The sequence below is a fragment of the Odocoileus virginianus genome, chromosome 9, assembly GCF_023699985.2.
Source record: "Odocoileus virginianus isolate 20LAN1187 ecotype Illinois chromosome 9, Ovbor_1.2, whole genome shotgun sequence".
In the NCBI taxonomy this organism is placed as follows: domain Eukaryota; kingdom Metazoa; phylum Chordata; class Mammalia; order Artiodactyla; family Cervidae; genus Odocoileus; species Odocoileus virginianus.
The window spans coordinates 19,420,716-19,448,463 of record NC_069682.1 but is presented as its reverse complement, the minus strand read 5'-3'; the positions used below and the strand labels follow the sequence as shown (position 1 = coordinate 19,448,463).

At 37.2% G+C, this 27,748-nt stretch overlaps 1 protein-coding gene across 3 annotated transcripts in view; it reads right to left on the bottom strand.

The window, feature by feature from the left end:
* Nucleotides 1–27,748, bottom strand: part of PLXDC2 (plexin domain containing 2) — a 423,511-nt gene that overhangs the window by 50,973 nt on the left and 344,790 nt on the right. For 2 of the 3 annotated variants that reach the window (XM_020911626.2, XM_070472041.1), the window contains exons 10-12: nucleotides 19,083–19,149; nucleotides 12,048–12,198; nucleotides 10,577–10,615 (exon numbers count right to left, since the gene is read on the bottom strand). In XM_020911626.2, the coding sequence (XP_020767285.2) occupies nucleotides 10,577–10,615; nucleotides 12,048–12,198; nucleotides 19,083–19,149 (257 nt within the window). The remainder of the gene's footprint in view (nucleotides 1–10,576; nucleotides 10,616–12,047; nucleotides 12,199–19,082; nucleotides 19,150–27,748) is intronic. The other variant, XM_020911627.2, reaches the window with a different exon arrangement.

Sequence of the window (27,748 nt, the reverse complement as noted above, 5' to 3'; positions counted from 1 at the left end):
AATATATTAACAATTACAATGGAATACCAAAGAAGAGGTTGATAGTATACTTTCAAGATCTGGGGGTACAGAAGAGAGTGACTCTTCATGCCATTTAATCCTGTCTATTTGAATGAAGTCACTTATATTAAAATAGTTCATTGATATACAAACATATGAATGAATATACACATGCAATAAATGTTTGCTTTCCTATCAAATCCATCATGTTTTCTGAACATAGAGAAGGAACATTTTCACCTTGCTCACGTCAGTGTGGAGAGATAGATGTGTGTCCAAACCACTTACCTAATGTGAACCCTTGCTATTGCCATTTCTTTTAATCATGGCTGTCTTACCAAGTCAATATGAGGCTTTCTTGAAATTATTCATGGAAATGGGAAGCTTAAGTGCATGCTGGATAAAGAAAGGATGTCTCAGTGAATAGCTTTTCCAGTGGAAAGACCAAGATCAATCTCCATGTACTTTCACTGTCTACCCGTTTGAAGGAAAACAAACCACCAAGCTCCTTGAGAGTTTACCTGCCTCTCCCCAGACTCCAGCAGTAACTGGGACATGGCCATGTTACATAGAATCTGCAGACAGTATCTGAAAAACAAAAGCCCAGCTGCTGTGGTTTGGTAGGCTGTCTAAACAAAATTAACCTTATGGAGAGCTTCTTTTGAAAACTGCTAAATATTAAGCCAGTCTCAAGTTCTTTGGCACCTGAGTTTATATTTACAATTAATGAGAACCTATGTGCTTCCTATGAAAGCATGGATTAATTTAGTTGCTGGAGATGTGAATTTGGCCCTTGTGGGTACCTCAGGATTGAACCTTAGCCCTTGATGTTAACAACCACACAACTTTCTGCTATTTGTTGTGGTTGATGTATAGAATCTCCCAGGAGGGTAAATGGGCAGGACTAAATGAATGTGCTATGTATCTCAAAAAGATAGAATCGGAAACTGGAAAAAAATAAACTTGGGTAGAGCTTCGAACTGCATTTTAATTTGTGTTACCAGAACTAATAAGACAGGCTATAAAACTATAAACATATATCATAATAAAATATGATATAAATAAAACTATAAACATATATCAAGGGTAGAAAGAAAAAACTGGAACCACTGAGGACCAGTTTTGAAGGCTAAGTATAGTTGACTGTTTCACATCAGAACTGTCAAAACATGGCTCAGATAATGCCTTTAATGGGGGCAGGTTCATCTGGCCTGCTTGGGAAGAAGGATGCTAAAAAAATGTGTTTATCATGACTGTCTTCCCCTTAGGTCCTGAAATATCAACTTTCCTGGAATACAGAGCTCCACACGTTGAATGTGGGATAGAATATGGTTAGGCCTGGAGGTGAGCACTATTCTCAGCCTCACCTTTCCATCAAATCAGCTTTGTGAACTGGCCCCACACGTGGGTACAAAGCAGTACTGTGAATTTTACAGTCATCTGGGCTCTTAACCTGTTGAGGGATGGGCTCAGAAGACCCACAGGGCTCATTCTGCCCATGAACTGGCACCTGGTGCTGTCTGCGTTTGCTGAGATCCTGCATGGCTTTAGTAGAGGGAGAGTGGCAAGCAAGTGGCCACACAGTGTCCATGCTTTCATTCAACACGCATTCAAGCTTCAGCGAGAGAAAGGATCCCATTTCCATGAATAATTTCAAGAAGGCTTCATACTGGCCTGGGAGTACAGCTGTGACTGAGAGGCATGCAGGTGCTAAGACTCAGGTTGGCTCAGGGGTTTGGACACACCTCTGTCTTTTCACCCTGATAGGTACAGGGTGAAGGGGAGTCTTCCCCCACATTCAGTGCCACAGCTGGAGAAGCCCTCCCAGGTTGCAGGATGGCTGTGGTGAGCAGAGCGCATGCTCCGACAGTAGAGTGTTTAGTGCTGCCGCCAGGCTATATCCCTTACAGATTAGGGACCCCAGAGAGATTACTTAAATCCCTGTCCTTCTGATATTTCATGCGTAAAATAGGATTATAGTATGACTTTCTTCATGGGGTACTCTAAGCATTAAATGAGATCAACATGCAAAACCCTTAGATGAATGCCTGGTGTACAGTAACGGTCCAATAATTGCAAGATAATTTTATCACTATTAGCAACTACATGGAAGGATTCTAAGAATGATTTAAAGTAAACCACGAATCAAGTAATCAGAGGCGTTAAATTTTATGCTTATTAATTAGAGAAGCTTCTTTGTTAAGGATAAATCTTTTTGCTCTCTTTTGTTGAGAATTTGAAGAAGCTTGGAAAAATTTACTCATGAGAGTTAAGAAAAAACTAGTTCATGAGAAGCACATCAACATTTCTGTTTCCTTACTTTTTTTTCCCACCAAGGTAAAATTTGCATCCTTGAAATGCACAGATCTTATATACCAAAGGAATCACCAGCCAAACCAACATACAGACTATTTCCATGCCTTCGGAAAATTTTCAGTTAATCAATCGATTGATTCCATTCCAATTAACCCTGACCTTACCCTGCCATGGAGACCACTGTGATTTTTCTTACTGTAGATTAGTTTCATCTATCCTGAACTTCACATAAATTAAATCATACTATATGTACTCTTTCATACCTTGCTTCTTTTACCTAAACTAATGATTTAAAGTTTTATTTATATTATTGTATTTACCAGCAGTTTGTTCTTTTTTTCTGCTGAGTAGTAGTCCACTGTATGAAATATTTAATTTGTGCATTCTCTCGACAAACATCTGGATTGTTTCAGTTATTGGCAATTATGAGTACAGCTGCTATGAATATCCTTGTACAATATTTTTGTGGCTATGCTTTCTCTTGAATAAATACATAGAAGTAGAATTTCTGACTCATTTAGTAAAATTATTTGTATGCCTGAATTTGGTCTTCCATTTTGCTGTTTCCTCTGTGTCCATCCATTATGTGGTCCATTTTTTCCTCTTCTCATGCCTTCTTTACGTTAAACAGATATTTCTTAGAATTCCATTTCAATTTAACTCTACAGTAAAAATTTTTTTTCTTTAGTAGTTGCTGAGCATAATGTTAACACATGTTGAAATCACTTATTGAAATTTGATCCAATTAGTTGCTAATTCACTACTGTAACTGAAATAATAACATTTGGTCACAGTACTTACTGTTATGAATTAGTGTTAAATAATTAACGCCTGTCCTTGCTACCCAAGATACATTTTAAATCTTGCATGGTATTATTTGGCCATGCAGAATAAAATTCAAGCAAAAATTAGTTTTAATGGAACAGTAAGCCAGTGAAAACCTAGCTGCTAAAAATATTAAACTAAATTTACCATCTAACAGATTAAAATACTGTCTTTAAAGCTTTATGTCTTTTTAAAAATAACATATTTTTTCTCTCAGAGAAAACTTCTTTTTCTTTTTTTGCTTTCTTAAGCCAGATCAGCATATTTCATATTCCATATGGATTCAAGGAATCCACATTCCATGATTTCTTGAATCAATAAGCATTGATTCAAGCACACATGAAAACATTTAGTGTTGATGTCACCAAAGCAGAAGGATGGTCACCATGGTCAGCAGGCTCCAAATTCACATTAGCACACCCTTCAAACACACGTAGGAGGTTCCCTTTTCAATTTCCTTCAGAAATGTTCTGTGGGTTACTTCAACTCCTGGGCCCCATACTCTGACCTCTCCCACTCACTCTTGCCATATTGCCGTCTCCTATCACACTGAGACAACAACAAGCTCAGAGGAATTCCCTAAACTTCTGCCTCTTACCCATCTCCTCTCATCCACGTGGACTAGCCCATCCTTGCTTGCACATATATTGCTTCATTTTCAGTCATCTCTCAACTCCTTTTCTTCATGTCTTTTTTCTTCTCAACACCTCTAACATATAAATACACTCCTAAAGAAACAACAGAATCCTACTTCCCTTCTCACCAAGCTTCTTTAAATAGCAGTGTGTCCCATTTGACTTCAATTTCTTTATTGCTCATCAACTTCTCAGATTCTCTCTGGGGACTGTGCATCTGTGGACTATAGAACTATCAGGTCAAGGTCAACAAATGTCAACTCACTATTTAATTCAGTGGTTACTTTTCTATTTTTTTTCTTCATTTGTCTTTGGCATTGTTCACTACTTGCTTCTTGAAATTTTCTTCTTGTTTTCTGTGATTCCAAACTCTTCTGATTGTCCTGCTGTCTTTGAGTTTTTTTTCCCCCAGCAAAATCTCAACTGCCGAGTTCCCTCATGGGCTTCCCAGGTGGTGCTAGTGGTAAAGAACCTGCCTGTCAATGCAGGTTAGCCATAACAGACACGAGTTTGATCCCTGGGAACAGGAAGATCCCCTTTAGAAGGAAATGGCTTTCCACTCCAGTATTCTTGCCTGGAGAATCCCATGGACAGAGGAGCCCGGCAGACTGCAGTCCATGGGGTCACACAGAGTTGGACACGACTGAAGTGATGTAGCATGCATGTGTGTTTTCCCTCATTAGTCCTTTGCCCTTTTCATTTTTACATTATTCTTCTGTGATCTCATTCACTCATAATTTCAACTATCATTATATGCTGATGATGTCTAAATGTATAGTTTGCTTGTATTTCTCAAGTGAATTTCAGATTTGCATAGATTCTCTCTTTTCCTGATGACTCCAATGCTTCTTAATATTTATGAAGCACTGCCTCAGACCACTTGTTCTTAATGGAACTGTACGTAGACATCGCCTGAGGGCTTAAAAAGTATTGATGCTTAGATCCCAGATCCCAGGGTTCAGATTTAAGTGTTATGGAGAACAGTCTGAGCACTGGGGTTCTTAGGAACTAGAATAATAAAATGAGAATAGCCAGATGATGCTTATGTACATAAAAAGTTGAAAAACACTACTCTAAACAAAATTTTAGGAGAGAATTTCTTAATCCTTACAGGACATTCAAAATAATATTCTGAAGTGTAAGAAATGTTCATTATTATGGCACTTGTACACTTTCTTATAGAGTTAGTGCTCATGAAAAGTAGTCAAACAGAGCAAAAGATAAAACCGAATGCCAAGATATTTTTACAGTTTTAGAAACAGTAAGTGATAGATACTCAATAGTCTGTCAAAAGGTAGTAACAGTTTCCCTTTGCTTACAAGACTCTGATCGCTGTTAAAGAAAAACATGAAAAAAATAGCAAGGGAAGGTAGGAGAAAAAAGTGAAAGATAGGTGACTTTGATGATTTATGTATTAAAGTCAAAAAATAATTTGACTGAATGATAAATGAAACACTAGACACTTGATCTGTCACTACACACTAGGTAATAAAAATATAACCTTAGAAGTAGTCTAGTGAAAAAGTCAGAATAATGTTCTAACATTTTATCTTTGGATAAAAGGCCTTATATGTTCACAAGTAGAAGATTAAACACAACAGATTCAGAATTTAGGCGGACCACTCCATAATTCATTCAAAGTAATATTTCTGTATTAACTCTTTAAAATTAATCATCTTGCATATCTGTGCTCCAGAATTAACTTGATCACATTCTGCAAACTGCTTAATGTAGTTACTTCAGCATCCTTTTGATGAAGACCCCACCTTCCGACTCAAGAACACAGCCTTTCAGAGTCCAGGTTTAGCAGACTTCCTAGCAATGAGAAGAAATGACGAACACAGTGCCACCTGCATGACACACCAGTGATGTCTTGGGTGCTCATACTTCAAATATCATTAGTAATTAAGAACTTACATTCAAATATGTTTTTTAAAAAGAAACATGACTTTATCAGAAGGTAGAATCTTTAGAGGAACCAAGAGAGAATGCAGCTTTTGGTATTATTATCACAGTACCCAATCTCAGTCAACAAATTTAAATAATAAAATCAACCACAGGATTTTAGAGCTTGATATAATTTTAACATCTGCAGTGCAGCAGAATGGCACAACTCCATTTGCTAAATTGAGCTGAATCTGGTTGAAGATTTCAATTCTCAGTTAAAAGACTTTGCCATTGATTCAACTCGAAGACCTATTTCAGCCCTAAATATAATTTTTTCCAGTTTCCATCTTGAAGGCATTTACATTTCTATTTAGGTGGTGAGTGGTGACTGTCATTTGGAAGCAACTAATTAAACTCCAAAGGAGGCAGTCAATAGTTGCACCAGCTAAAAACATACAGCTAGGTAATTCCTTAGAAATGTGACGCTTCTAACAAGCTTTTGTCAGAATTTGAAAACCCAAGGGAGGTGTAGTTTTAAATGCTTATAACCATTATCCACAGAAATACATATTATTTAAAGAATACATTATAGGAACCCCTTAATGGAGAAGTAAACTTGAATTTCTTGAGGAACCTGGAAGGCTGAAAGAATTTAGTTTTTGAACATAAATAAAGAATACTCCTGCAGAACACGGGCCAGTGTTTCAGAAAGGACTCAGTTACACAGGGGGATCAATGCATTGTGATTTTCAAAGGCTAAAATGAAAAGTAAGGCGTAATTACATGGCAAAAGGAAGTTTCACTTCTAAATACTTATAAGTATAATCAGTTGTTATAGAAGAGGAAAAAGAATACTGGAGGTGTGAATGATACGCCTTAGGTTGGCGCCTCCCATGCGAAGTTTCTAAGAGGACTGCGCTGCACGGGAGCAGGCATACTGTGCGGCTGCCAAGGTCCCGGAATCCACACTAAGACTAAACAGACTCACATGGCAGCTCTGCCACGTACTAGCCAGGTAACCTCACCTTTCTGCACCTCCGTTTCCTCAGCTAAAACATGGAAATATGGGCAGGACCAGTCAAAGGGATATTGTGTGAATTAAACGACTTAATACATGTACAGCATTTAGAACGGTGCTTGGAATGTAGGAAACAATAAGTGCCTTTCCTATTTTTCTTTGATTCTCCCCCTCCTCCTCCTTCCTCTCCTCCTCCTCTTACCTCCTTCTTCTTACCTGCCTTTCACATGAATAAAGAGCAGAAATGCTACTTAATTAGACATATATATTACTTGCAACTTAATACCATAAACACGCAAGTAGGAACATTTCAGTTAGAGACAAAATACTATCTGTATATTGGTTCCTCTGAGTTTTTATATTCAGCCATTTATAATGGCTAATCAGTGCTAACTTACTAATGGGACCTGCATTCATTAGGAATCATTCTCTTTGTCTAGATATTTTTTCAGTCTCTTAGATTAGGTCCAGGAAGAGCCTCTGCATATTTCCAGTTAGTGGTTTGATTGGAGATGTTTTATTAGTCTTCGGCATTGAGTGAAAATTCTCAGTTCTCTAAGAGTCACTCAATGCCGAAGACTGATAAAACGTCTCCAATCAAACCACTAACTGGAAATACGCAGAGGCTCTTCCTGGACCTGATCTAATTGCAGCAGGAAATACAGTGCACAAGTGACGATTTATCAGGAGTGATTTTTGCAGACTGGAACTCAGTCTGGGTCCCGTGAATGAGAAGCCCTGTTGTGTGCCTCTGGTGTCCAGCTGCTCAGAAGTATTTTATGTTTTCATATCAAAGATGAAGGGAAATCTCCTGGAAAGTGAATTTATAATCAGGTCAGCTGTGGATACCACTGAGAAAATCAACTACTTTAACTCACAGAAATATTCCAGGAAGACTGAGAGCCAAGGTAATTCCAATATCTAAAGAAGATGATGTACGTATGCAAAGAGCAGAATATAGCTACACATTGAGTACTTTGATAAATGTCACTCTCTTTTCTAGAAAAGTACAGACCTCTAAATTAAAGTGGTTTTAAGAACATCCAATTAAATCACAAAAGAAAATGTGCTGGATTTCTCTGCAATACACAGCAATTTATACAAATGTCTTAGCTTGCATTTAAAAAAAATTCTCGATAAATGTGAGAAAGCATTTAAATTAGGCATCCTTTTCCATTATTACCTCAATCTCAAAAAAAGAAAAAAATGTTAAGCTGGAGGAGGAGAATGACTCTGAATTCTGTTTTCAACATGTTTAATTAACTAATGAAGTTGGATTGAAATTGGCAATCCTTCCTACATCTCCATATTCCATAAAATAAAAAGCTGTGGTAGCATGCTAACTTAATAAAGTTGCTATAAAAAGGAATGTGCGATCTTAAGTACTCTTTGAAAGGAACGTTTATCTTAGCACTGGTCAAGTTGGTCTGCTCTAACTGCGCTTTTAGGAAAAGTGCTTCATAAGCAAACCTAGCCATGAAGAGAGTATAGACATACGAAGTCTTACTGTGATATTTTGGAACTCTGACGGGCACCTGATGCATGTTTGTGCTCAGTAGCTCAGTCATGTCTGACATTTTGCAACCCCATGGACTGTAGCCTGCCAGGCTTCTCTGTCCTTGGAATTTTCCAGGCAAGAATATTGGAGTGGGTTGCCATTTCTCACTCCAGGGGATCTTCCTGTTTCAGGGATCGAACCCTCATCTCTGGAGTCTCTCCGCACTGGCCAAGTGTATTCTTTACCACTGCACTACCTGATGCATATCAGTGATCTAATATCATCTGAAAATCCAATAGTCAATTTTTCTAGTATGACGAAAAAAGAAAAGAAGCCCTCCATTTCAATCTTGGAATTTACTTAACTTGATTTCTCAGTGTCATAAGATAGTTTTAATGCACTGCATTTAAAAAAAAAAAAAATCAAAGTTTTACGGTTCCTCGCTGCATTAAACAAAACTAAGGATTTTCCTTGGGATAACTGGTAACATTCTAGAAAACTATTTCCTAAAGTGTATTCCACAAAACATTAAGTCAGTGAAAGCTATTTGTAAAAAAATTTTAAGACCAAATAGTGGAGAAATGCCAGATGCTAAATCTTTATCACCATCTTGGAGTTTCTTTAGAATCTATGCTTTCTGAAAGCCAGGAATTTGTCTAAACCATTTTCACTACCATAGCTGCAAGCATATACAATCCCTTGCAATTAGCAGGCACTTGGCAGGAATAAGTAAATGAATGAATAAACGATAAAAGCTTTAAACAGTTTTCCAGAAAATAAATTTCTTACATTTTCTTTCAACCAGAATATCTCATAGCTATTTGATAATGGGAATCTTTTGTTTTTTCCGTTGTTGTTGGTTAGTTGTTAAGTCATGTCTGACTCTTGTGACCCCATGGACTGTAGCCCACCAGGCTCCTCTGTCCATGAGATTTCCTAGGCAAGAATACTGAGGGTTGCCATTTCCTTCTCCAGTTTTTTCCTGTTAGCATTATAGAATATTTTAGTCATATTAAAGAAAAAAGAATAGAGAACAATATAGCAACACATATAACTACTACCTGTATTAATAATTACATATAGAAAATACAACAGAAGCTTCTGGGGACCCCTCCTCCATTCCATTTATTTCTTTTTAACATCCTCCATCCAAAGGAGGTAACCCCAACATTAGGACTTAGATTCACTAACAACCTCCTCTGAAAAATTTGAATGGGGTAATTGCTAAAGTCCCTTCAACGCTAAGATTTTATTTCTAGCTAGTGTATACGTGGCAAACGGCCACTTGTGAAGCTATCCACGTATTGCATTAATATAACAATAAATAAGAAATAAATGAAATAAAACATTGTGATACAGAAGCAAGACAATGGAAAACTGATGAGATAATGATATATATGAAGAAGCTAAGCAGCTGTTCTTTTAAATGGGCTGATCTAAATATATAGATACAGATATACAGTAACCTAAGAAAAAAAAAGAAATATTTGTTTCTTGACTTAGACTGAGTAATTTAGAAACTATTCTCTACAAATACAGAGAGAAACATACCTAACACCATATATGTTGGATTCTGACTTACTCAGGTTATCACCTGGAGCTGCAAAAGTGAGACTGTGTCAAGATCAATAATACAGTGAGCCCATATTTACATGAAAGATTCTGCTAAGAGGAAACCCCCTTCCTGAACTGAATAAACAGTTACTAAAACAGTTACATCTCTTTCATGAAATCCAGCATTCTATGATAGAGTTGCACATATGACCTAATATAATTTAAAAGGAAAAGAACTATTTTAAAATTTTGGTCAATATCTTTTACAGATTTGTTTTGGTAAAGCTTTCTTCCTCAAATTTTCAAGTACTATTACATACATTCCTAAATTGTCTTAGAGAAACTCTAGTTATCTACTTATTAACTATTCTTCCTCAGGTTACTTTTTATCCTTTTCTTTGCATAAAAGATAAAAACGCCTAGTAAAGGTATATTTCCATATTGCTCTATTTCTTAATTTTAATTCTAAATGATGTTGAATAGTCAATGTAGAGAAAAACAGGGTAGAACCCAATACCTGTAGATAGCCACATATGCAGCCAATAAACCAAGGACTATAGCAATAAGAAACAGCAAGCGGTGTGGATAAATTTTCACCTTACAATTGGTCAGTGGCATCCTGAAATTTCATAGGCAAACACTGAGATTAGAATTTCACTCCGCTATTGAAACAATTTGACTTTTCAAGTCAACCGTTGAATTCTTCCTGGGTTAAATACCATCAGGGAGTAAAATATGACCTCATTCTACATTTAGAAGCCCACAAGTCCTTTCTCATGCTTAAATGAATGAAATAGATTAGTATCTAAAAAATATTTATAAAAGAAAAATGTCAGTTCCTACCTCCATTATCTTTTAGATGTAGAGCTATCTTGGTATCATCTGGAAGAGAAAGTCAAAGTTACAACAGAAAAAATTTTAAGGTGCATAAATCAATTGTCTACTAATGCATTAACTGTTTAACAGGAATGGATTTTGAATCTTTACTGAGTAAATTTCTAGGTCAATGAGAGTTAGTCTTACCTTATAGGATGCAGTACTAAACTTCCTGAGATTGTAAGATCAAGACTGTAAAACTTTAATAAAGTTTTATATGACTCTTAAGAGCTACGAGAAAAGTACACTGTTATAACTTTGATTTAAAATACATTTATTTTAATTTTCTAAAATGATTTACTGTAGTTAAGACTCTAGAGTTCTTATTTATTATAAAAACCAAAATCAAGGAAATTCCAAGTTAATTGGAATAGTAAATATTTGTCAGTATTTACAAACTTAACTTCAAAAGTAAAATGCTTATTCATTGCTAACAAATATGACCAAAATAATATACAAAATGATCTTGCCCTATGAGAATGAAATGTAGAATGTGCTTTTAATTTCAGTTGTATATTTCATTCTAAAGGGGAGGATTTGAATTACAGAAATATTTTTCTCAGGCTACATAACAACCCCAAATAAGATGGATTAAAATATGTTGGTTTTAAAAGCAATAAAATGTACTTAGCAGCTATCCTTCACCTCATTTTATCACTTTATTCCAGTTAACTTTAAATATCCAATTAAATTTCAATTAAGAGCAAAAGATTCAAGTTTAATATCTTATTCAAATTAAAGCAAGGCTTATGAAAATAAATAAGACGATGTTTTCCCCTCAAGGCTTACTCTTGGCTAACTGGTCTCACATTTCTCCCTAGTGGCACCATTCAGAATAAATGACTAACAAATTTAGGCTAATATACCATCTTTCCCCAATGAGCTGTGTGCATGCATTCATGCTCTCTAGTATTTTTGCCTTTCCTGGCAAAGGAAATGCTTCTCTAGTACAATTTCTGTGTCATACACAGTGCTTCTCTATAAGGTTATAGGCCAGCATATTTCACTGACTGTATCCAGGCAAATATAAGAATTGTGTATTAGTAGAATTACCTATTATTCAGAATACAAAATCAATGGACATTTTCTATGCATTTTGCCTTCCTATCCTGTGATTAAAATGTTAAACACAGTTATTACAAAGTTCAGCAAGAAAGGAAGGAAGGAAAGGACATGCGAGGAAGTTCTTTCTCTTTTCTAGGGGCTCTAGTAGCCAAGATCACCATTAAAGACTAAATCTTAATAAAAGGCATACATACATTAAAAAAAAAAAAAAAACACATAGTTTTACTCCATCATAATTTTGTGTTTTCCCTTGTAGACATTCCTAAGAAATCTAGTTTGCTGAAGAGAAAATTTCCCCCTGGAGAACCTCTCCTGTACATGTCAGCAGTGAATTCCCTCCTTCGGTAACAGAGAAAAAGTGTCTGCAGGGCACCTTCCGTGGGCAGGCTGGTGGGCAGCTGGGAGGTGGCTGCCCTTCTGGTGGTCGTCAAGACCCCGAATTGTGCGGTTGTTGCGCGTATGGTGGTGCTGGCTCGGGTAGAACTTTCCACTGGATCTGTGGGGTCACACATCTTCTCTTTTGACTAATAAGAGAAACAGGGGAAGACAATGGAGGAGTGATCAGAGCTGCATTTAAAAATTATATCAAGAAGAAAAATAATAGAAGAAACAAAAGAAATAAAAGAAGTTGGGCTGTAATGCACAAAGGCTTCTCAAATCAAGACGAGGAATACTTTTTGTACAGGACTATAGTTATAGATTTTACTGACTTTATATATATATATATATATATATATATATGTATATGTATATATATAAAATTGGATGTTAGAAAGCATTTCCATGTTTAGATATTTGGATTCCATCATTTCTGCAGTTAACTTTTCATATTACTGTTCTTCTTAACCTAAACTTTATATCAATATATTTTTAAAAGACATGATGGGAAACACTCAAATTAGAAGAAAGATGTACATGAACAGAAGGTTTAAGACATGGTTAAGTGTGTGAAGAAAGAATGTATTCCATTCACATCAAATTGTTAATGCTAAATTTGAAAAATGGAACTGCTCTATAATACTTCATTGCTTCAAAAATAATTTACCACAGGTTAAATGGATATTTGAGATTAAAATTTTGCTTTCCTTTATGAAATATTCAAAGTCACCCATGCAAAGGATTGAACAGCACTCAGGTAATCACTTAGAATATTTTCTACCTAGCAGAGTTACACTAGGACAAGGTGCATATCATATTTTTCATTTATAGCCCACAAGAATAAACAATATGACATTTACCAATAACAATTTCCAACATGCAAACTTTTATGGTTTAGGAGTTGCTATTTCTCCCTACCTCTTTGTGCTTCAAAGGACTTCATCCCTCTGTTGGGCCTTGACTATTAATAGAAGATAACTATGTACATATGGATGGTACTTATCCCACAACTGAAAAGTATTATTAAATAAATACCGCTTTAAAGTTCTCTTGTCATTAGTAACATGCGGTGCGCTGTATTGCTGTTTCAGGAAGAACATCCAACATGGTTTCCTTGTCACTAATTAGATATGATCCAGCTTACTCTCTCCAACATCCTAGCAGCCCATTCAATCCAACAGACTTTAGTTCCTGCATCTTCTCAGCCTCAGTAATCTCGTGATCTCCTCCTTGACTCCACTTGAGTTATCATCCCCACACCCTGGACCTTCTCTGCAGCTGGGGATGCTTTAGTCCTGAAATCACACATTCAGTTATCCTTTTTCCCATCTATTCATGTAGCTATTCACTCACATTCTTCTTATCCTGCGCTTCTGTAGAAAACCCAAGCGCAGTGATGTGCTCCCTTTACTCTTGTTTTTCCATCACTTCAACCTTGCTTTTCAATATCTTTTAAGCATCTTGCCCTGTTTTTCGTTTTGTTTACCACATCACCTTCTTAGAAAATCGGCAATACCGAATACAGTAAAAACTCTGCCTTTCCTTGCCTGCACCAAAGCTGAGAGAGAGAGAAAGAGCGAGCTGGAGAACAAGCACACAGCCTCCCACTGGGAGCTCCACAACCTCACCTCCAGCATCCCCAGCAAGGGCTTCTGTGCTGCCTGGCAATACTGCCCAGCTGGGCTGACCTCCTCTCATTATCCTCAGCATCAATTTCAAACCCTCTCCACTCTACTTAGAACTGCCATTCCATAATGTGTCTCCCAATTTTACCCTTGGCCTCACTTTTTATATCTTTGATAAGCGAGTCATCAGCAAGAATTTTTAAAATTTATTTACAGATCAGCATTCCTACTTTAATCTGTACTGACCTGTCCTTCCTCCCATTGGGATGGACAGGTCCACTGTTAACAGCTGCTCCCTCAGTGTCTGCCCTGGCCTAGCCCAGACTACCTTCTCAGGTATTGTGAACCTGCTCATCTGACCTCCTCCTTTCTCTTCAGTATTCAATCTTAATTCTCTCCTGCCTTGTTATCATCAGCACTTAACCGTACTCAAGCACATCCCAGCTTATTTTAAAAACTCCATCTTCCCTCTTCTCCACATGCATCCTGGGATCATCTTGTTTTTCCTTCCATTCACAGTCGGAATTCAAGAGAGATGGACCATCCTTGGGCTTCACAGATGCCCACAAGTTTGTTTTGGTCCAGCACAATTTAACTGAAACTTCTTATACTAATGCTTCTAAATACCTCCTTATTTACCACACCTTCCATATACACTCAATATTCACTAGCATTTGGCACTGTCTGCCCATTTTCTAACCTTAGATTCTGTGACACACCCTCATCAATTTGCTGACACCTGTCTCACAACTGCTTCTCCCTTTCTTTCTTTGCTTTAAGGGTTGGTAATTCTTACAGATCTGTCCTGAACTATCTTTTCTCTATAGGCATGGTCACTAACAATCTCCTCCATACCAATGATTCAATTAACAACTTTATGTTAATTATGCATAAATGTCTATCTCCAGTCCACATCTTTCTCTTGGATTTTAGGCCCAAATATTCATCTATTGACTTATATGCAGGTGGATGTCACAGACATCTCAAGCTCAGTAAGTCTAAGATGGAATTTGTCACACATTATTCTTCTCCTGTGGTTCTATTTGCGTGCGCGCGCGCACACACACACACACACACACACACACACACACAAACACACCCTGTATAACAGTATTCTTAATTACTCTAATGGTTAAGCTGAAGTCCTAACCTTGTTTTGCTCATGGCAGTAAAGGCAGACCACAGATCCTGACTGGTCCTCCTGCCATAATACAAGTGGATTCTGGATAAAACAAGAATTTTGAAGCATTACGAGGATTTTCAAGAAGTAGAGAAAATCTCTGAAGGGGCCTTTCTTTTGTCTCCACCACCAAAACAAAATAAAGCAAAACCTGTGTGCTATAAAGACAGCAGGAGCAATATACATTAGGTAAAGCAAAAGTGCAGGGTTTGCTCTGAAGGTAAAAATGTCAGAAACTAATTATGCTCTAAGGAGATCAGTTTGGTACCAGCAGTAGATGGGGGAGATTAATCCAAACTTCTCCTCCCCATAGTAATGCAGGAACAGATGGCACCCCCTGAAGCACTCAGGTTTCCATCATCAAAACCTCTTTAGTGGAAAACATCATCTACCTACATCCTAGAAATGCCCATGGAATAAGATCAAACAAACGCACCACTAATTAAAGGACACAAAAAGAAACACAAAGAGAAAAAGAGTAGTCTGACAAAGACCCAGCAAAAACAAAAACAACATAATTAGACTAGTAAAAACTTTTCGATCCCAAATTGGGATCATCCAGTGTGAAACATATAAAAATTATACACGAAATATATAAATAAATAAAGAGGAAATTTTAAAAATAAACTAGTAAACAGGCTATAAAAATGACATGGCAGATTGAACAAAGATTGACACTAAAAAATGAAAAACACCATTGTTGAAATTACTACCTCAATGGATAGGTTAAATAGCAGATTGAACAAGAGGAAGAGATAATTAATAAACTGGCTAATAGATCTGAAAAAAACCCCTGGGATACAGTACAGAGAAATAAGAAAATAGATGATATTAAAGAGAGGTTATGCGAGGAAGTGATGAGCAGGTCCAGCCTACCTCCAAAGAGCTCAGAAGGTGAAGATGAAGAGAATGGAGAGAGTCTGATTGAATTTATCACGTGCCCGGAATTTTTATCATAATCTTCTCTGCTGTAAATATCTTTGTCACATGCACTTTTGCTGAAAATACTCTTGCCACATAACTAATTGGCTGTAAGGCAATTTTGCTGTAAAAGATAAAATATCTGGCTGGTGGTTTGGTTGGATATACACAGAACAGAAATCATGACAGATGATGATTTGCCCAAGAGTTGGTTTCTTCTGAAACACAAGACACAGCAGGAAAGAGGCCAAGGACCTTGAAGGCATGGAGGTGAATCTGCGTTTCCCATAAAACTTTGTAACATCTATCGATGGCCATGTGACAAAATGCCAAGAACAAACAGCAGTGCAGAGGCTTTTATAACACAATAGAAAGCTCAGTTACAAACAAGCATCCTAGCATTTGAAATTGATACCTCTCTTCAAGAAGGAAGAAATTTTACTGAAAATAACATTGGGATGTTGAACAAACAGACAAATTAGTAGCAAAGAAATGTGTGATACTATGAACAAAAGACTTGGAAGGCAAGTGCTTAGGTTCAACCCATAGAATAAAGTCACTTACTTGCACAGTATTGTCCTGAGTCTCCACACACATTAAATGCATTCAGATACTTTGTATTTCTCAATAAAATCTTTTTAATTTTGTTATTCACTTTCATGTTTCATTATATCCTTTCTAATGTCTCTCTTTTATATTTCCTTATTGTATCTTTTATGGCAAAAGTAGGACCTCATGGCCATTTACTTGGCAAGAATGTTTGTGGCAAAGATGTTTATGGAAAAGAAGCTTATGGTGAAAAAGTCTAGAACCCATTTATCCAACTTAATAACCAATCAGTTAGAAAATACACATCCTTCTTGAGCACATGTAGATTTTTGTTACAAATGACTCATTCATTATTCCATTAAAAGCTCCAACTAATTTTAAAGAATCAGTGTCATATAGAATGTGCTCTCTGGCAATTCAGTTAGGTAAGAAGTCAATAATGAAAAGATGAAATTTAAAATTTCCATAATTTGGAAATGCAGTATAATTTCATAGTTCAATGTAACCTCAGTAAAAACGAGGGCCTTCCCTGGTGGCTCAGTGGTAAAGAATCTGCCTGCTAAGCAGGAGATGTGGATTCAATCCCTGGGTTGGGAAGATCCCCTGGAGAAGGAGATGACAACCCACTCCACTACTCTTGCCTGGGACACCCCACGGACAGAGGAGCCTGGCGAGTTATAGTCCATGGGGTCACAAAGAGTTGGACACAACTGAGCAACAGACTTTTAGTAAAAATACTGACAAGATTGATTACAGATATTGCAAGTTGATTTTAAAATTTATATGAGGAAAAAAAGTTCAAAAGTTGTCAAAACACCCGAGAAGATGCAAAAGCAAAGTGTGTTCTATAGCTAATGATATTTCTTATAAAACTATAGCAATTAAGACAGGGTAATATACAATGTATTAATTCTTCCAAAAAGTTGTTTGGATCATATCATCCCCTTAATTAAAACCCTCCAGATAGCTTTCTCCTGCCTTTAACATGAGGCTCAAACTCCTTCAATGTTACATACTGGGCCCTGTCCACCTCACCAGTGTTACCTCTCACCACCCTTCTTATCTTCAGTTACCCCTCAGAAGTCACTAAATATCACCTCCTCAAACGAATGCTCCCTTATCCCACTGGACAAGACCATGCCCTTAGGTTTTTCCTCTTTGCCAGTGTCATTCTCTAGGTGTGGTTCTTTGTTCAGTGTGTGTTTCCCCTGCTACACATATTTCTCACACTTACATTAGCAGGACTTAGAACAGTAAATAGTAAGTTCTCATATTAGGATCTGCACTTATTGAATAAATTCATCTCACAAGATCAGAAGGAAAATTTAACCCTAGTTTCAGGCACAGAAAATAGACTGGATTTGGTGACCCTGTTTACTTACCTGTAACAGAAGTCTAGAATTGCTCAGAATAGAGCTAGTAATTTGACTATTTAGTTATGGAATAAAAAGGAAACATTGGATATTATAGAATGTGCTAGAGTCTGAGCTTCTTGGGAAGAGGGAATAATTAAAAAAACATTAGTGCTTAGCACAGACCATGGGACATGGTGAATTCCCCACACATCTATTTAGGAGGGCTTAGAATGTGGTGGATTCTTCTCAATAGCTTATGTTTCATGCTGTGTACACACTGAAGCAAGAAAATTACGATGTCTCAATTACACTTTTGATATTCAATTTCAACATTTTTAATTGAGGTAACTGTGATTACCTGAAAGAAACATCAACCTGAAAACACAACTATACTCTCATTAATATATTTTATTTTTCAAGTATCATTGTTAAATAAGTGAAATGAAATACTGTTAATAAATCAGTATACATTATTGTAATTCACCACCCCCCCAACCAGGTGTCAAAAAGTTGATTAAAGCTACTGTGGCAGTAAGTTCAAGAATATCCTGAAAAATGCATTTCTCAAGATATTTATGAGACATCATAAATAAAAACTTAATTAAAAAAGGCTTTAGTAACCGGGATTCCCTAATAGTTTTAAAAACAGCTCTTTGACATGATATGCTTCACTGAGTAAAAAAACTTGTAAAACTGTAATGGTTTTTATAAGAAATATATACCTAAAACTTAACAAAGGGAGAAAGAACAAATACTACTTTTCTCTGTGAACTTTATGGGATATTTTTATGTGACTCTGAACTCAGTGCAAATGCAATTCACTGAAAAACTTTTAAACACGTTAGAATCACTTCTGCAATTTTTTTTACTTGCTTGGATCACTTCTTTGCATAACTGTATCCATGATGTTTGCCTGAGACTTACTGTTTCCACGTTAGACCACATCTACCTTCTTCTATTATGCTGATTTGCTGTAATCAATCTCTTCCTCCATACCACTGGTTTCATTATTTGAGTGAAAAAGATGAAAAAAAAAAATCTCAAAAAAGCAGCAAATATTTAAGAGAGCTGCCCTTTGATCAAAGAGATTTAAATCCTGGTTCTACAATTCCTGAGTCACATATCTAGCTCCAGATTCTTTCTCTTCACCCCTACCCCAACATCACCCTTCATCCTTTCCCCGTCCCTTCTTGGTACCACAGAGGCAATAACAGCTCTGATCTCATAGGATAGGTATGAGAGTAAATTGAGATAATATATGTAGTTAAACCCAACATCTGGTACATATAAGGGCTCAATGACTGCTGGCTCTTTTTATTAAATTAGACCCCATTTTCATTAAGTTGCAGCAATGATATATGACAGCTTGGTCTTAGCAATCTTGTCATAATAAAGCGCACCTGTACCTCTTCAGGGCATCCACTGTCCACCCAGTCCTGCCGATGGCGATCAAATCCACTGGAACATCTTCAGAGACAGCCATGTTGTAGATCAGAAAAGAAAGTATGCGGCACAGAGTGGAGGTAGAAATTAAAAGAGAAACACTGGTAAGTAGTTAATTTTCAAATGTGCACAACATAAACTTTCTTCTACAGAACTGTTAGCTGGAGCAGCGGATGAGCATTTACAGAGTTCTGTGTAACCACCTACACACACCTTAGGTAATGATGCCATTGTTTGCACGAGATGACAGGTCACTCTAGTGAGGCTCACACACAATACGGAGATCCTCACACAAAGGCGAGACAGTAGCCTTTCTATGGAGCTGGTTTTCCTTTTCCTCATACGTATAAATTTTTCATTATTACAACAAACATATACAAAAATTTTTGCAGGCATTTTTCAGGATTTCAGATCTTGTTTATTTTACTTACATTTTAAAACTTAAGATCTGCAGTCACAAAAACTCTTTCCCTATTGTACAGTAAAAGGTTAGTAAGTCAGGTTTGAGATGTTCAAACCTACACATTCCAAAGAAAGAACTGGCTCTTGTCCAGTCCTGGGAGATCACGTCTAAGGCCTTGGAATATCCTGCCTGATAAAAGCGTCTTTGTATATCTTGGGTCTTGGGCTATGCGAGATAGTTCACACCAACAAAATGATTTATAGTGCATGTCTGTTTTTATTTGCTTGGAGCCCTGGGCCATGCTGCATCAGTTTGACCCTTGAGGGGCTGGAGAATAGAGATAAAGTTAGTCATGGAAAATTTCATATCTATGTTATGGCCCTCAGTAAAAACCCTGGACACCAAGACTTGGATGCGTTTCCTTGGTTGGCAATACTTGGTGTGCGTGTTCACAAACAGTTGCTGGGAGAATTAAGTGTGGACTCCACTGAGGGAGAAAGACTGGAAGCCGTGCCTTGTCACTCTTGGATTCCCCCATGTTCCTTCCCTTTGCTGATTTTAATGCGTCCTTTTGTTGTAATAAACAGCAACTTGGAGCACAACTTTTTCTCCTTTCTGTCAGTTATTTTAGTGAATCAGTGAAGCTGAGTGTGTTCTTGTGGATTCCTGCCTACATAATTCCTATGAATAAGTCACGTCTAAAAGGTTGGATTTACAAGGGACTCTACTTAGTGTTCTGTGGTGACCGAAATGGGAAGGAAATCCAAAGAAGCTGATTCACTTTGCCGTAGAGCAGAAACTAACAGATCATTGTAAAGAAACTGTACTCCAATAGAAGTTAAGTAAAATAATAAAAATAAAAATAAAAGGTCAAATTAAGCAAGCACTGGGCTGATGAGATTTTGCTCACTCCCACTTTCTTTCTTCTTCTTTTTTTAAAGTTTTTGACTGGGCTCTGTGGATGTGGGATCTTAGTTCTCCAACCAGGGACTGAACTCACAACCTTTGCATTGGAAGCATGGAATCTTAACCACTGGACCACAGGGTAGTCCTCCACTCTCTTTCTTGATTAAAATAATTTCTGCCCTCCCTACAGAAAATGCAACTACAGTTCATTCACTTTACAAGATTCAGAAATTACTACCCAGAGCCAATTCTGATAAAGTTTCATCACTGGTGTGATCACATATTACTTTACTATTTAACTTTTCTCATTTATATTAAATTTCAGCCTCATGTCTTATTTGGGCTTCCCTTGTGGCTCAGCTGGTAAAGAATCTGCTTGTAATGAGGGAGACCTGGGTTCAATCCCTGGTTGGGAAGATCCCCTGGAGAAGGGAAAGGCTACCCACTCCAGTATTCTGGCCTGGAGAATTCCATGGACTATACAGTTCACGGGGCCACAAAGAGTCAGACACACCTATTTACCAAACTTGACTGTGAATACTTTAAAGTTAGGACAAGCAGTATATTTGAGCATTCCTAGTATATCTGACACGTGAATTTTTTTTTTCATGTATCTACCTATGAAAAGTAAAGTGTCTGCTGTCACCTTGTTTTACCTATATGCTCAGCACACCATAAGAAATGCAGTGCCCCAATGTTCATCGCAGCACTGTTTATAATAGCCAGGACATGGAAGCAACCCAGATGCCCATCAGCAGACGAATGGATGAGGAAGCTGTGGTACATATACACCATGGAATATTACTCAGCCATTAAAAAGAATTCATTTGAATCAGTTCTAATGAGATGGATGAAACTGGAGCCCATTATACAGAGTGAAGTAAGCAAGAAAGATAAAGACCATTACAGTATACTAACACATATATATGGAATTTAGAAAGATGGTAACGATAACCCTATATGCAAAACAGAAAAAGAGACTCAGATGTATAGAACAGACTTGTGGACTCTGGGAGAAGGCGAGGGTGGGATGTTTCAAGAGAACAGCATTGAAACATGTATATTATTTAGGGTGAAACAGATAACCAGCCCAGGTTGGGTACATGAGACAAGTGCTAGGGCCTGGTGCACTGGGAAGACCCAGAGGGATCGGGTGGAGAGGGAGGTGGGAGGGGGGACTGGGATGGGGAATACATGTAAAACCATGGCTAATTCATTTCAATGTATAACAAAAACTACTGTAATGATGTAAAGTAATTAGCCTCCAACTAATAAAAAAAAAAAAAAGAAATGCAGTGCTAGATGAGTTATAAGCTGGAATCAAAATAGGCGGGAGAAACATCTACAAACTCAGATAATGCAGATGATACCCCTATAACAGCAGAAAGCAAAGAGGAACTAAAGAGCCTTTTGATGAGGATGAAGGAGGAGAGTGAAAGAGCCAGCTTAAAACTAAATATTAAAAAAATAAGATCATGGCATGCAGACCCATTACTTCATGGCAAATAGAAGGGGGAAAGGTGGAAGTAGTGACAGATTTCCTCTTCTTGGTCTCTGAAATCACTGTGCATGGTGACTGCAGCCATGAAATCAGAAGATGACTATTTCTTGGCAGGAAAGCTATGACAAACCTAGACAGTGTATTGAAAAGCAAAGATATTACTCTGCTGATCAAGGTCCACATAGTCAAGGCTATGGTCTTTCCAGGGGTCACATACCGTTGTGAGAGCTGAACCACAAAGAAGGCAGAGCACCAAAGAATTGATGCCTTCGAACTGTGGTGCTAGATAAGACTCCTGAAAGTCCCTTGGATAGCATGGAGATCAAACCAGTCAATCTTAAGGAAAATCAACCCTGAATACTCGTTGAAAGGAATGATGCTGAAGCTCCAGTATTTTGGTTATCTGATGAGAACAAAGATTGAGGGCAGACGGAGAAGAGGCTGTCAGAGAATGAGATGGCTGGATGGCATCACCGATGCAATGGACGTGAACTTGGATGTAATGGACACGAACTTCAGAAGATAGTGAGGGACAGAGAGGTCTGGCATGCTGTAGTCCATGGGGTTGCAGAGTCAGATACAACTGGGTGACTGAACAACAACAAGTATATCTGACACATGATTTATTTTTCATATATTTTTGAGTCTTATTTTTCATATATTTTTGAGTCTATGAAAAGTAAGGATTTACAATGATCCTGAATTTTAATATATAAACATATATACTTATACATTATAAATATAAATCCATATTAATAATCTAAATAGATATTTATGTATTTTTCAAAATAAATGGAGGTTTTTTGTCTTATATCCTTACAGGCTGTTCAATTTTAGTCTCATGTTTTCTTACACTGTTACTTCACAACTTCTTTTTTCCCTTGTTTTGCAGTGAGTCCACATGATTTTTTTCTAAGAATCCTTGCCAGAGATCATGTACCATAGCATGAATGAGCACAATTTAATTCAAGTGGAATGTGAAAACAGCTCGACTGTCAACAGAAAAGATCATATCTATCATTCTGCCTGGACATGATCCATTAGAGCTCAGCTATTTTATACCTACCATCTGTGCTGAACAAGCTCAAGTGTGGAATAAACATCAGTGTGTGATCTAGCATTCTGAGTTGAGAATCCCCAGTTGGTCAAGGCCATCTCTGGTTACCCAAAGAGATTCTGACGTTTAGAGTCTAATTCCAGATGAATCAGATGGTTGTTGCCTCTTCTTTTTCTCCCCTTCAAAGTTTGCTTAAATATTGAAAAGTATACTGACATTCTCTTTTGCAAGATGGGAATCTATCAATTTTCTACAAAGAACATATTTTGGGAATCATCTGACAAGTAATTAAATGCAACAGATAATTTTTAAATGCAGTTTGTCTTTACTTATTCCATTCTGGATGTACTCAAAGCCAGTGGGAAATAATAACTTTTACCTTATATTGTAATAAGACAGTACCAAATCTTAAATTTATGAGTCAATTTTATCTTAAGTAATTGGTCCCTTAAATTATTATATTAATCCCAGGGAAAAGTACAGAAACACTGCAGTTTGCCTGAGTTATTAAATACTCTCTCAATTATTGTGTGTGAAATTAGGTTCTACTGAAAATATGTAATTCAATTAAGTAATTCATTCATTTATTTATTCACAATTGATTACCTATTAGTTGATCCACAGCTTACTAACTGCCAGGGTGGGAAGGATCGACAATGGAAAAACACAAATAAAGTTTGGTTTGAAAAATTCATACATTTTTGTACCTTATGATGCCTTTAAAAATTAACAAAACAGGACTTTGCCTTTTCATAATTTTATTTTAAAACCTAGTAATTTAAACAGCATCAAAAACCAATTACAAACAAGAAGATGTGTCTGTGTGTGTCTCTGTGTGTGTGTTGTACCAATCATTAAGAAAAGCTACCTTTCTATTATTTCAAAATTCTAAATAATGACCCTGATTCTGGGAAAGATTGAAGGTAGGAGGAGAAGGGGCGATGATGATGAGATGATGGGATGGTTGGATGGCATCATCCACTCAACGGACATGAGTTTAAGCAAACCCCGGGAGATGGTGAAGGACAGGAAAGCCTGGTGTGCTGTAGTCCATGGGGTCTGACATGACTGAGCAACCGAACAACAAATAAGTAAAAAAATCACTTCTGAAAACACCTTCCTCCCTCCACTCAGCTGCTGTGTTGCTTCCCTAAAACATCACGACACTAACCACATTGTGCTCTAGCAGACTGATTTCCAGAGAACTCAGAGAGGCTCTCCTGACCTGGAATCACCCGGTGTTCCTGCTGAAATGCAGATTCCTGGATCTGAGTAAGATTCTCCTACAACCCAGGTCCAGCAATTTCATTGCAAACAGGCGTCCCTGGTGATTCTCCCCACACTGAAGTGGGAAACCCGCTGACTTCCTATATGATATGTCTACACAACAGGCCTCTTTCCGCTCTACCAGCCCATCTCCTGTGCTTATGACCCCTCTCTGCTTGTGTTTCTCTCTTTTATGAGTCTCTGCCTTTGAACATGCCATTACATTTGTCTGGAGTACCTTCTTCATCTCTAATTAGTAGACCAAATACAATGCAAGCCTTATCTCCTTCCAGAAGCATCTCCTTTCCCTCTTACTCAGAAGAGATAGCACCCTGTTTTCAATGTCCCTCAACACCAGTGCTAATGTCAATTATTACACTACAATTGGTTGTTTTCATGCTTCTCATACTCATAAGACTTTGCAGGGGAACATAATTCAGATGAAAAGTCTAGGGTCAAACTGCTTTAGGTAGAAGTCTGGTTTGGACGCCAAATAGGTATGTGATCTTATGCAAGCTATTTTTCCTATTTAAACTGGTTTCCTCATCTGTAAAATGATGGAGGGGGATTAGGTAAGAACTAAAACTAGAGTGTTTGGTACACAGTCAACATTTAGTAAATGTCAGCTGTTTTTAACACCTAAGTAATGTCTTTGCAGCATGTATGTAACAAGTTCAAGAACTCTTGAAAATGAGTAAGCAAAATTTTCACTATATAGACAGAAGTTAGAAAATGTTGCTGTTTACCATGGTAATATGAAATATGTTTTATACTTAAAAGTTCCTTATCACCATATTTGGAAATTTATATTATAAAATCTTGTGAGAGAAAAATCTAAATTGCTCTCAAATATGGAACACATATTTATTCAATATTTATAAATAGAAATTATGTGGTTTTGTAAATATTCCCTAGAAATTGATTTCAACAGTCTGAGTTCCTAACTACAAAAGATTTCCAGTGTTTTTATTTTCAAGCTATTACTTTCTTCTCACTATTACCTAATACCAAAGCAGATTGTTGGAGAGTGATACTTCAAGTTAATTGTACTATTTTCCACTCAGCTTCAATGGGATGTTGATTTCAAAGCCCTCAGGAACCATGTTAAACGAACCCCAGTTAATAAGGCAGCCTAGAAAGGAAACGATACTCTCCTAGTTTGCAGCATCTAGTCAATTGTGAGATTAAAGCATAAATCTCATCACATCTCTAACTGATCTCAGTTTGTGGAAAGGGCTTCACAAGTACAACTTATTTTGCAAAGGTAGTATGTTCAGATAAAGAAAACAGAGTAAATGTTAAAATACATACATAAGGATTAAAAATGAAGTCCATGTCTTTCCACACAATTGAACATGTGTCATTTTACCAGTAAGATAAAACCTCTACAGAAGAAAATTCTGGAGAAAAAATTCACAGATTCCTGAGATCCAGTTAGGAATTAGTTTGTAGATTAGGAGTCAGATTAAGAGATTAGAAAAAAAAACAGGGTAATAAATATTTTAGGCTCTGCAGGTACACAGTTTTGTCCTAATTATTAATACTTACCTCTGCGATCACTGAAAAAGCAAGAGAGTTCCAGAAAAACATCTATTTCTGCCTTATTGACTATGCCAAAGCCTTTGACTGTGTGGATCACAACAAACTGTGGAAAATTCTTCAAGAGATGGGAATACCAGACCACCTGACCTGCCTCTTGAGAAATCTGTTTGCAGGTCAGGAAGCCACAGTTAGAACTGGACATGGAACAACAGACTATTTCCAAATAGGGAAAGGAGTATGTCAAGGCTGCATATTGTCACCCAGCTTATTTAACTTATATGCAGAGTATATCATGAGAAATGCTGGGCTAGAGAAAGCACAAGCTGGAATCACATTGCCGGGAGAAATAGCAATAACCTCAGATATGTAGATGACACCACCCTTATGGCAGAAAGTGAAGAGGAACTAAAAAGCCTCTTAATGAAAGTGAAAGAGGAGAGTGAAAAAGTTGGCTTAAAACTCAACATTCAGAAAACTAAGATCATGACCTCTGGTCCCATCACTTCTTGGCAAATAGAAGGGGAAACAGTGTCAGACTTTATTTTTTTTTGGCTCCAAAATCACTTTAGATGGTGACTGCAGCCATGAAATTAAAAGATGCTTGCTCCTTGGAAGAAAAGTTATGACCAACCTAGACAGCATATTAAAAAGCAGAGGCATTACTTTGCCAACAATGGTCCATCTAGTCAAGGCTATGGTTTACCCAGTAGTCATGTATGGATGTGAGAGTTGCACTATAAAGAAAGCTGAGCACCGAAGAATTGATGCTTTTGAACTGTGGTGTTGGAGAAGACTCTTGAGAGTCCCCTGGACAGCAAGGAGATCCAACCAGTCCATCCTAAAGGAAATCAGTACTGAATATTCAATGGAAGAACTGCTGTTGAAGCTGAAAGTCCAATACTTTGCCACCTGACGTAAAGAGCTGACTCACTGGAAAAGACCCTAATGCTGGGAAAGATTGAAGGTGGTAGGAAAAGGGGATGACAGAGGATGAGATGATTGGATGGCATCACCGACTCAATGGACATGAGTTTGAGTGAACTCTGGGAGTTGGTGATGGACAGGGTGGCCTGGAGTGCTTCAGTCCATGGGGTCACAAAGAGTCGGAGATGACCGAGCAACTGAACTGAACCAAACCTCTGCGATTGTAGCTCAAAAGCAGCCACATACAAATGCATGGAGAAATGGGTGTGGCTGTGTTTCAATAAAACTTTATTTATAAAGCCAGGATGTGGGTCCAACTTGGCCCACTTGCTGTAGTTTCGTGATCTGTTATCTAAAAATGAAGATCTTTCAAATTCTGAAGACTAGCATACCTCATCAAAGTGTCTGATTATTTAAATGGTCCTTGAGGTCTCAAGTTTATTTACTGGCATGGTACCTTAATGGGAAAATCAATTGTACATTTGGTAAGTTTTCTTGCCATAGTCTGCAAAAGTGTGAAAAATGATCCTCTGGCATTAAAGAGATGGAAAGTACTTTAAAAAATGTGTTTTAGGTGAGAAACAAGTATAATGATAAACAGCTGTGACTAAAACTAACTCATAACATATTTTTTTATAAGAGTATGGAGCCGTAAGATATGGGAAAATGATTTTGTTTTGAAACACTGAAAAAATTTCATTGGAAAGGTAGGTCATAAAATTTAAAATGTTGAGTACAATAATCATTATTGTCAATAAAAAGTTAGTAAAAAAAAATCATATCTCATTTCCCATATGGGGTATGTTTGTTCCTAATTGGCTTCAGGCATGAGATGGATGATTTTATTTCTAAAAGCATTTCTTCTAAAATGAAGAAACTTGAGCTTAAAGTTTTTCAGAATCTTCATACCTGATCTAATCATTACATAGAGCTCTGGGAATGATCAATGAATTTGAGTACACAGTAATCTAATACAGAGGCAACACTACAGGACAAATTATGAAATTTACATCATTATAATATG